This window comes from Lactuca virosa, chromosome 9, assembly GCF_052849685.1.
Source record: "Lactuca virosa cultivar CGN04683 chromosome 9, Lactuca_virosa_CGN04683_v6, whole genome shotgun sequence".
Lineage (NCBI taxonomy): Eukaryota > Viridiplantae > Streptophyta > Magnoliopsida > Asterales > Asteraceae > Lactuca > Lactuca virosa.
In genome coordinates, this window is record NC_136434.1 from 198,935,983 (window position 1) to 198,946,436 (window position 10,454).

General features: G+C 36.3%; 1 protein-coding gene across 1 annotated transcript; it reads right to left on the minus strand.

Annotated features, from left to right (window-relative positions):
* Positions 1-226: 226 nt before the first annotated feature.
* On the minus strand, positions 227-5,960 carry LOC145140796 (P-loop containing nucleoside triphosphate hydrolases superfamily protein). The gene is made up of 6 exons (XM_079074185.1): positions 4,351-5,960; positions 4,129-4,269; positions 2,338-4,051; positions 2,051-2,256; positions 1,181-1,971; positions 227-1,106 (listed from the first exon to the last, which is right to left on the minus strand). The coding sequence occupies exons 1-6, from the start codon at positions 5,581-5,583 to the stop codon at positions 332-334; spliced, it is 4,860 nt and encodes a 1,619-aa protein (XP_078930311.1). The 5' UTR covers positions 5,584-5,960; the 3' UTR covers positions 227-331.
* Between the last annotated feature and the right edge of the window lie 4,494 nt (positions 5,961-10,454).

Here is a 10,454-nt window from a genome sequence, read left to right on the forward strand (position 1 = left end):
TAACTAGAAAAATACTATTTTTTTGCAACACATTACCAAAAAGAAAAAGACAGAAAAAAAAAAGCCCACTGGTTTTTTAAATAATAAAATACAAACTCTCAAGTGGTTAAACTGAAAAAAAAAATACATAAGATTTTTATGGAATTTGGCCAAAAACAAAAATGAAAGTCGACATGCATCATATTATTACTAGCATAATAGATTAAACAAAAAACAGAGGGTAACATAAATGAATTCAAGATTTTGTTTACTTTTTTCTTTTCTTTTTCTTTAACTTTAAACTTGTAACACCGCCAAAATCCTGTCAAAACTGCCAACTAATTTTCCGAATTCAACCAGCAGGCTGGTGTTTAGTCCTTACTTCTACTATATACTCTATAACAGAACAAAGACACACTCTCTCAAATTTACAATCAAAACACACATCACTTTTTTCTAATTCACCCACTACACCCTTTCTATATATTAATTCCAATCCACATCCCAAATCATCTCCACTTGTGTCCAAATGACACCCAACTTCACATTCACAACTCCCAACTTCCCGCCCTTCAAAAAATGTCTTAATATTTTTATAAAGATTTAAAGATAACGATGTCACTGTATCGTGAACGTCTTCTGTTGTCAAATTACTTGACTTTTTCTTCTCCTCCCATGAAGAGATTATAATTGTCCGCATCACGTTTTGGAGATTTATCATGCATTTGGGGCAAAATCGATATAAGCATACACCAGTTTGAGGTTTTGATACTTGGTTTGTAGATGGGTGGTTGATATTTGTGCTTTTCTTCTCATTATCTGTTGGATTATTTTTGGATAAAATTTGGTCACAAGAACCATCGGGAATGATAACTGATTCTTCATCAACATGAACAAATCCATTGGAAAGCTTAGATGAAGTAGACTCTTGAGTCTCTATTATAACTTGGGTGGAATTCGATTCATCAACAATCGAATCCACATGTTCAATGGATTTACTTTCAAATCCTTCTGTATTTTCTTTCAAGGATTCTGAATGTGAGGGTTTCTCCATAATAGGCTCATCATCATTGTCATCGTCTTCAACAATACCATTTTTTGCCTCCATGATTTGAGGTGTCTCAAGACTGAAATAAAAGTCAAAGTCAAAGTCAAAGTCAAAATGGTTGACTTGTAAAAAAAGTTGAAAAAATTAATATACCTTTGGAGTGTGTAAGCCCAGCTGTTCACCATATCTTCAAGATACGCAACTTGTGATAAAACACGACCAAATTGTCTTCTGTCTTTTCCACCTTCAACTCTCGCATTAATTTCTAAAGTCAAAGCCTCCAACACTTTCCTAACATCTCTTGTAACTTCACGTAATGACGAATATACCCCTCTACACGCCAACAAACCAACAGCCATCAACCCACGAACAAATCCATATTTTACTTTCCCTTTAACATTACTACCACCAACAACCGACAACTTTGCTGACGTGTCACTAGGTCGGATAATACAAGAATTAAAAGGCCAGCCTTTCCCTTTCCAAGTCCCATTAATTTCAGTAAACGGGCCTTCTTTTAGCTTTGATGTCACCCAACAAAGTTCAGCAAAATGAGGGTATTGTAGGATTTGGTAACCAAATGTTGAGATTGCCAATAGTAGATTTGATTTTCCTTTTTCTTCCTTTTTTGTAGGTGGGAGTGAAGAGGGGGTTTGGTTTTGGAATGTGTATTCTTCTACGGGTGTGTCGGTGTCCACGTCAGCATTGGGTGGATGAGCTTTTTGATGAGTCAGCTCGATGAAATATCGTGCCACGTCATTTGATAGCTTTTTAGCAGATGAAGTTACGACAATATCACGGTCAAGGTCAAAGTCAATATTGACCGAAAATCTTGGTATTGTACTCCCAACATGACTTGAAGGATTGAGGTTCTGTTTGTTTCTTGTTCCAAAAAAATCCTTTATTCTTAATGGGAGTAATTCAAACGGGACTTCTGATGTAGCCTGTTTGAGAATAACATCGATTAGGAAGTATAATAAGGGTATTTTTGTCTTTTAATGTTTTACCAAGATAAATTCTTACCAGGATCATCAAAGATGAGGAGATGAATATGGACTCCGCCTGCTCAACAAAAGAGCTCCAAAGGTGAGAGGACTTTAAGACTGAGGGTATTTCGGTCTTTTCAGGTTTTTCCTTTTCTTCTTCATCAACTTGATTGTATGTTTCCAATGCCCACAAATCGATTCTTGGCATGAATATCATGCATGAACCAACACCAGCACATCTCACTGCAAATAATTTATCATCATTAAAAGTTTACAAAAAAAAATGAATTCCAATTTCAAATTTTTAATTATTTTGAAAATTACCTAAAATTTGGGAAAGCCCCTGAAGCATGTCCCCATTTCCTTCGTGCAACATGGTAGCCAAATCAACCTTCTGAAGCACAGCATTTCCAACAAAACACTGAAGAACACAAGAAGCAAGATGCCTTTGTCCACTTCCAGGATTTCCAGATATCAACACACAATACCCCGATTTTCTTTTGTATAAATCATTCATCATAAATCCATTATTCACTTTCCCCTCATCATCACACCCACCATTTCCAACCAAAACACCCGCACGTACAAGACTCAATTCCACCTCACTTGCCACATCAGCATCCTTCATCAAATCCTCAACTTTCCCCCACCAACAATCACTCTCCTCTCTCCTCCTCTCCAACACAGAAACAACCACTTCCTTAATCAATTCACCACATTTCAAAATCGACCCCGGTAAACAAACACGCTCATCCAAATACAACAATAAAACCAACCTCAAAACCGATCGCAACAAACACGGTAAAAGATAAACAGGAAGGACAGATGTCACGATATCATTCGCCGCCATTCCCGCTTCCCTACGAGAACACGGAGGCGGCGCACACGACAACGCCTCCAACCAATCCCGCTCGTGAACCGTAAACGAAGGCAAAACAGGTCGTTTCCCAAAACGCCCTTTCTCTTCAGCACATGACAAAAGTTTATCCCATGGACACCTCCTTTTCAAAGCAATAATAGCAGTTTGAGTACACAAAGCTTGAAGATCTGCTCCGGCAAATCCCACTGTTTTTTTAGCAATCAATTTCAACAAACTTTTATCCATTACACTAGGCCATTTTTGTGTATGAAGAGAGAGAATTTCCTCCCGATCTTTCACACCCGGAAGTGGGAAATAAATTTCCCGATCGAATCTTCCGGGACGCCTCAAAGCGGGATCGATCGCATCGGGTCGATTTGTTGCCCCGATTACAACAACCGATCCACGGGATTTTAACCCATCGAGTAAAGCAAGTAGAGTTGAAACAACTGAATTGTGTGTTTGATCTTGTTGGCGAGTGCGTGAAGGAGCTAAACCGTCGATCTCATCGAAGAAAATAATCGACGGTTGAGATTTCTCCGCCACCTGGAATAATAATCTGAGCTGGCGTTCAGCATCACCGACATATTTCCCTAAACAATCCGCTCCTTTTCGAGCAAAATACGCGATCCGTTTATCCCCACGTGCACATGACCCGATTAATGAACGGACAACTAAAGTTTTACCAGTTCCCGGGTACCCGTGTAAGAGAACACCTCTCGGAGGGGTTAATCCGATATTGTTGAAGAATTCAGGGTATAGTAATGGTAATATGACAACTTCTTTTAAAGATTGGATTACGTTTTGGAGTCCACCAACGGATTCCCAACCTTGGAATGGAATTGGGTTTTCCGAAGTTGTTGGTGTTGGTGTGGGTGTGGGTCCACCGATGTAAACGGGTGCGATTCTTGATAAGTCACGTTGGAGTCTTTTGCTTTCGCGTTTTAGAAACTCTTCATCTTCTCCACAATTTTCTAGCCATTTTTCTTCTGCTTCGTTGTCTTTGCGTGATGCGTCGTTTGAGAGCTTTCGCATTTGTGATTTTAGTTTTTTGGTTTTGATTTTTTTAAGGTTTTCGAGGTATTTGGTACCATGAGGTTGGAACAGGTGGCGGTGGTCTGTGCAGGCTATGAGGAATTTTCGGTGGTCAAAGATGCAGCCATTGACACGGGCACAAGGCTGTGTAAAAAGGGATTTAGAAAAAGAATTTTTTAGAAGAGAGATGAAGGAAATGGGAATGAGAATGAGAAGATTACCAGGTGATAAGTTTTTGGACATCTGTCCACACGACACCCAATTGTGGCTCCTCTTCTCCCACATCGGCTGCATTTCAATACCCTTCCTCTACAAAGAGCTGATCTTACATTTTTCAAGCATCCCAAACCAGCAAAATAAACCTTAAGAAGAAATGGTGGAGAAACAGTTAACACTAAGAGAGTAAAAGAAAACATTTATTGCTATTGAAGGATAAACTATACCTCTGGACTCCAAACAGCACATTGTTGATGAACCCATATACCAGCAATACCAAAACGGTCATTTATGGGACCCAAGAGACGTCCAAGCCAACCAGGCTCATCACCAAATCCATCCCATACATCATAGGTAGGTTCCTCAGATGATGAGGAACCACTGTATTCTTCATTATCACTTCCAGCCCCATCATGAACCAAGATCTTTGGAGGTTTACCATCGGTTCCACCTCCACACATACCACAACACCTCCCCTTTTTGATCCGAGGTTTGTGGTGTCTGTGAGCTGGAGAATGAGAATGTTTGTCTTCATCAACTACCTTGGAGTCATCCTCTTGTAAATGATTGACATTGATGGCATCATCTTCAACATGATTGTCAGGGGCACAGGTAACTTCTTGATGTAAACTTTGGTTTTCTTTCTCCTCGGATTCTGGTTGCTCTATTGGCTTACTCTGTTCAGGAGATTGCATTATGTTGTTGCCATTATCTTTAGAATCAGAGGTAACTGGGACTTCATTCTCCTGCTCCAGTAATTCAATAGCAGTACCATTATCTGTTGAACAGGCGTTATTATTGTCTTTTACTGCAATGAGAATACTTGTTTCTTCATCGTCTTTAGCACTGTTTCCCAAACTAATCCCTTCATGCCCATTGCTCACAACATTTGAAGCTTTGATTCTACCAGGTCGCTTTGGCTGCACAATCATCGAGGTCTCACCCACCAAACCCCCTTTCTTGTCATCTAAACGTGAATCCACCAGATCTGAATCTTCCTTAACACCATCTGAATGACGAAAGAGCTTCTTCTTACTCCTGGGAGAAGAATCACCGTTCATAAAAGTTACCTTCCTACCCCTGGCTCTCAACCTAGACTTCCATTCACCTGATTCTTCCTCCTCCAAACCAAATGTAGTTGAAGAAGGCAACGTCTCAGTTTTCAAACCAAAACGGTCCCTGTCTCCAACTATTCTAGAAGAACCATCAGTTCTCTTCCGCTTTTTAGGAGGACAAGGCGACGCATCCAACACCGATGGAGGTCGTCTCACCCTGGAACTCCGCCTGACCTCCGATGTATCATCATTGACCTCATTCAGTTTAGAAGATTCTATCTTATCACGGTTCTGATTAAACGTCTTTTCACATATCAAATCAAGTCTCTTGTGTTTCCGTTTAGCCCTAATCACTTTCTCGTTCCTCTTCTGATTAGACCGAATAGCAGTCCGAGAAAATCGCATGACAACACCGGCACTATATATATTATAGTCCCTGTATACCTACCTATATCTCCACACTTATATATATCCTTGTCGCGATTCAAAACGATTCATACAATGTTATACATAACCGTAATTCCAAATTCAGTCTGCGAGAGCTCAATATAAAGAAACACAGTCACTTACCTGAAAACCTGCTCGATTTGATCAGATTGACGAAGATACAAAAAATGAAACCCTAGAAACCATCGATTAATCCTCTGATTCGATTTCTACGAGCCTCCAGGTCTCCGATTGACTCCAATTAGGTTTTCGCCCTCTCCGTATGTATCGATTTCCCTCTCTATGTATATCTATGGCGTCTCACTGAGTCATGTAAACGAAAAAAAGAGAGGCAGGGGCGGAGGTTCTTGTAGAGAAGGGTTTTTTGGGTTTCGGAGTTTAAAACGGAAAATTTCTGGTAGATTGTTGACCACTCGCTTGGCTAACGCGTGTTCTCTACGTGCCCATTGACTATACGATGCTGTGGGGGTCCGATTGTTTGTAGAGTAGACGTGCTGGTGAGCGGAAGTGGGGGTTAATTATTTAGAGCGGATTGTGATTTTTTATACGTTGAGTAAAAGTATGACCCCTTATTTAATCACTAATCTTAACGTTTTACCCCTAAAAAAACAAACTTTACATTTTAGTCCTTAAAAGTAATAAGTTGGTCCTTTGTTTGATTTAAGATCATTCCAAAATGTTTTGTTTCATTTGGTTTTGTACTTTATATGTGTAACAGTGTATTTTTAATATTTTGTTATGTTTATTATTCACAAATTTATTTATTTATTATATTCCTTAAAGTCTCTCTTAAACATCAAACAAAACGAATAGCATCCAATGACAAACACCATCATTATGATGATCTTAGCCAAAAACGATACTTGAGATCAAATATTATCTTAAATTTACGCATGTAAAGTGATACCACAAAAAATCAGTTATTAAATTAGATATCATCAATCAGTTATTAATCATAAACATATTATTTTTCTATGGTGTATGTATGTATGTATAAAAAAACTATATATATAGCAATTTTTACCTCAATATGTTGTAATAATATGTGTAATGTTATTGATAACTATTTGTTTTTCTTTATATTTTTTTCGTCTATTTATTGCATCCTCCATTAATAATATAAATATTTGTAAATGGTGTCAAATACACCATTTAATACTCCATTCCCACAAACGTTTTTAAACAAAATAGGTTGAAATGGTGCTAAGTCATTGTCTAAGGGTGACCCAAATTGTTGCAAACTTCATATTCTTTAAATTGGGTGCAAAAGTGTATTTTTCATGTAAGAAATGGAAGTTCAATAATAGTATAGGGACATTTTTGTAATATTATTGCACGTATTTGGTTTTTTTGAGTTTTGGCACTCCCACCAAACGTTACCGCCAAATATGTACGCAAATCTATTTGATGTGGGATTTCAATTGAAATATCAAAACCCCCAAAAACATGATCTATAACTCGCTTTTTCAAATATATCTTCTATTATCACTCTAAAAATAATCGTATCCATCATCCATCTAACCCCGTAACCAGTATCAAATATCAACTAAGTCCTTTAAATTTAGTAACATTTCGTTTAAGATTTTGTTGGTAATATAATTTTTGCATTTTGTTTATTTTTAGAAAAAAAAAAAAAAAATACATTACAACGTTTATTTTGAGTAAGTGATCATTTTTACAAAATCATATGTATTATTGTGTAGGATCATGCACCGAGTTAGAAGTAGACCTCGTTGAGCCAAACCATAACCGAATGATCAAAATAGTGAAACCATAAATTGAACTAAGTCAAAACAAGTTCAGTTTTGATCTAGAATTAGCTTGGCACCAAACTAGAACTTGAACTAAATACATACTCATGTGTTGTCTTAATTTTATTACTATAAAAATCATGTGTTTGTGATAGACAATTCCATTGTCAATAAACATCAGCAACATAAATGATCTACCGATTAATATTGTCTCATAAAAGTTTTAGCAACGTGCCTTTTTATTTAGTGATAGACCTTTCATCACTTGAAACTTGCCGAAATGTTAGTTTACCAAAAAATATCGTTGTAGTAATTTAAATTTTTTTATCGGTAATTTGTCAAATACTTTTAATTATGATTTTTCACTGTGTATTAGCATCTGCGATATTTTCTTAAATTTTATATTATTTTTAGTGACGTTTCGCATTCGATTTCTTTGTCGCTTTTGCTACCAACAAATTGATACAAATATCAACCTCGGTATTCTCAAACCTAATATTATCAAAAACAACATTTACCATTAACTTGCAATGACAAAAATATTTACTGTCATACTTGTAATGATATAAAAATCAATAACTAAAGTTATCAAGAGTCACAATTAAAAAAAAAAAAAAAAAAAAAAAAAAAAAAAAAAAAAAAAACATGATTATCATGTTGTCAAATGTATAATGTTTGCATTGGTGTGTCCATTTCTTCATGTAATTATCATGTTGTCAGATCATTGTATTGTTAAGGTGTCAAACTTAACAAATAAAATAGATATAATAGACTCCAAATACATTGTTATAATACACTAAAAAAATAGTACAATGAAACAAAATTAATCCTCGGACACAAGACAATTATTTATGCCTTTTCGCACATGGTACAAATTAATCAAAAAAAACATAGGGGTTTGTAAGATTTTGAAGAAACAACTAAAGAAATAATACGTTGTTAGAGAATTTAGAAATGTAAAGGTTTCAATTATATGTTTGGCTATCTTGGGAATGTGATTTAGATATGATATGACATTTACTCAATTTCATCTAAGATGGTATTTGAAAGTATTAATAAGCTAACATTTCTCATTCACTAAATAATTAGATTCAAAACAAGCTCTTTGAAGCTAACCTAATCTTTGAATTCAAGTTAAACAAACTCTTAGAAATAAATCAAAAGATTGCATTAATCTTTATATGAATGTTCACAACAGCACTAAATACTCATCACAAGCTATGGAACGTAAGAATGTGTGAATAAGATTTACATTAAAAGCATTCATTGGAAATCAATTTAATGTTATTCACAAAATAGTTACGGATTTTGCAATTTAGATAACTTGGATGATCTAACCCCAATTCAAAATTACGAATTTTGCAATTTAGATAACTTGGATGATCTAATCTCAATTTAAATGGCCAATAAGAATCAAAATTGATATCAAACTCTCGATTGAAACAAAATCGAACTCAATATATAGATTTTTAACATAAACATCATGTCATATGATAAACCGCAAACCACAAGTCGGGACATATAATTGGAAAACTATGGTTCTAGCCAGACATAACTAGAACAAAATCAACAAGTCTATAAATTATAAAAATATACAATTATTAAACTTTCTTTTGTGAGCTACATAGCTAATAGTATGATTTCTATTGAACATAGTACAACCATCCTTTTCCTGTTATTACCTTATTGAAATAATAGTCACAAAAATAGCCCTTATATTCTTCTTCCTTAATCATAAATCATCCAAATTATAATAATAATAAAAAAAAAGTGTAACATCCCAAAAATTCAACAAATTTTAAAGTTTTTCAAAACAACCCTTTTTGTCAAATAGAAGTGTTACAAAACCATTGTTTCAAAACATTATTTAAAATTAAAGTCTCCCAAGATCCAATTAGTTGTAAAAGCAAGGATGTATATGGTCACACCTTCGCCTTGCCACGATCCACTTAAGTACCTGAAACCATAAACCAAAATTGTAAGCACGAAGCTTAGTGAGTTCCCTTAAAATACCAACATACTAATAAATAACATATTCAAATAACAGCATGTATTAAGTCCACAACTAAAAGACTGGATTACCCATGAGCCCACAGTATGCGCTTGGCTTGCCTATCAGGCCCACAACTCATATTTGGCTTGCTCCTAAGCCTACATGTAACATCCCAATTTTCAAGACCAAAAATTTTGTTTTTAATTAAGTAACTTATAAAACAATTTACTAAAAAACATCAACGATTCATATCATTTCATAAAACCTCAGTCATGTGTCTAAAAAAACCATAACATAAAATATTAATAATGTCAGAGTACAATCCCATGGATCTCAAAGTGAGGAAATCATATGTGTGTGGGTGATATGCAGCTACCGCGCCGGCTCCTTCCCCTTCGCTGAAGAGGTACCTGAAACAAAACTAAAAATTGTAAGCACGAAGCTTACTGAGTTCCCCCACCATACCACATACCACATAACATACATACTGCCGGGCAATTCTGGGGTGTCCGACCTACCCTGTTCGGCCATTCTGGGGTGCCGACCTACCCTGTCTGGCAATTCTGGGGTGCCGACCTGCCCTCCAGTTTATCCCAACCGGCTACGGTGACTATTTCACCCCTACTACTACCACATAATAATAATATAGCATAAACATATTGTCAGACATATCTGGGGTGCCCGACCTACCCTGTGGTCCTTACGACCGTAACTCGGGGACTATTCCCCTACTGCCTACTATCACCTAACATCGTATCATGCTAGCACGTAATCATAACAGATATCAACAAACCAGATAATTATCATGAAGACCATTATCTCTACTATGACTCTTACTAGTGGGTCGGCCTTGGTGCCGTAGACCCACCTCTACTGGAAGGGAACTCACATTAGTGTCGTGAAGTGTCTGAACTGTCCTCGCTATCGGGATCAACTCCTCTCGACTCCTACACATAACAACCTTACTTAATTTACCATTACATACTCTTAACCCTTACAAGGATTACTCAGGTCAAAGCCAAAGTCAAGGTCAACACCTTGGTCAACGTTAACTATGGGTCAAAGTCAACATCTGGTTGACTCAA

Excerpts from the sequence above, each read along its gene's own strand:
- LOC145140796 (XM_079074185.1), bottom strand. The coding sequence starts at position 5,583 with ATGCGATTTTCTCGGACTGCTATTCGGTCTAATCAGAAGAGGAACGAG. Across the intron at positions 2,257-2,337 it reads GGGGCTTTCCCAAATTTTAG|TGAGATGTGCTGGTGTTGGT; the intron begins GTAATTTTCAAA and ends AATTATTTGCAG. Across the intron at positions 1,972-2,050 it reads CCTCATCTTTGATGATCCTG|GCTACATCAGAAGTCCCGTT; the intron begins GTAAGAATTTAT and ends ATTCTCAAACAG.